This window comes from Penaeus monodon, chromosome 15, assembly GCF_015228065.2.
Source record: "Penaeus monodon isolate SGIC_2016 chromosome 15, NSTDA_Pmon_1, whole genome shotgun sequence".
NCBI lineage: Eukaryota > Metazoa > Arthropoda > Malacostraca > Decapoda > Penaeidae > Penaeus > Penaeus monodon.
Window position 1 is genome coordinate 6,832,514 of NC_051400.1, and position 440 is coordinate 6,832,953.

The window sequence follows — 440 nt, forward strand, 5'->3', positions numbered from 1 at the left end:
ATTATTAAGTAGTATTGTGTTAGTACCCTTTAAGCATAACATGGTGAACTTGATGTTTCCACTTTCTGTCAAGTTGCTATTCCCTTTCTGTTAAGTGACTTTTTTTCTCCTGTTAATGTATTATAATATTTCTAGGCCTGTACATACCTCCAAATTCTCTTTCCCAAGAAGTTGATATATTTGACTGCTTTCAGGACGATGGTGAGCCACTGTCTAACAGGAGTGGGGTGTGTGAGAACCACTTTCTTCCTGAGGACATAAGGAAGGGCAAGAAGAAGAGCCTTCAGCGCAAAGCCATCCCTGCACTTGCTGTTGACCAGAGCTTGCCCACCAGCACCCCCTCCAGAAAGGTCTTGGCAGTCCAGTTCTCAGTGCCTGGGGATGAGAATGGTGATCAGGCCTTCCTGATAAGCGATGAAGAGGATACATTTAGGACTGCA

At 44.3% G+C, this 440-nt stretch overlaps 1 protein-coding gene across 1 annotated transcript in view; it reads left to right on the plus strand.

Annotated features, from left to right (window-relative positions):
• Window positions 1–440, plus strand: part of LOC119581718 — a gene marked incomplete at its 3' end in the record, with an annotated part of 6,513 nt that overhangs the window by 3,075 nt on the left and 2,998 nt on the right. The window contains 1 exon segment of the mRNA XM_037929842.1: window positions 195–440. Coding sequence (XP_037785770.1) covers window positions 195–440 — 246 coding nt within the window.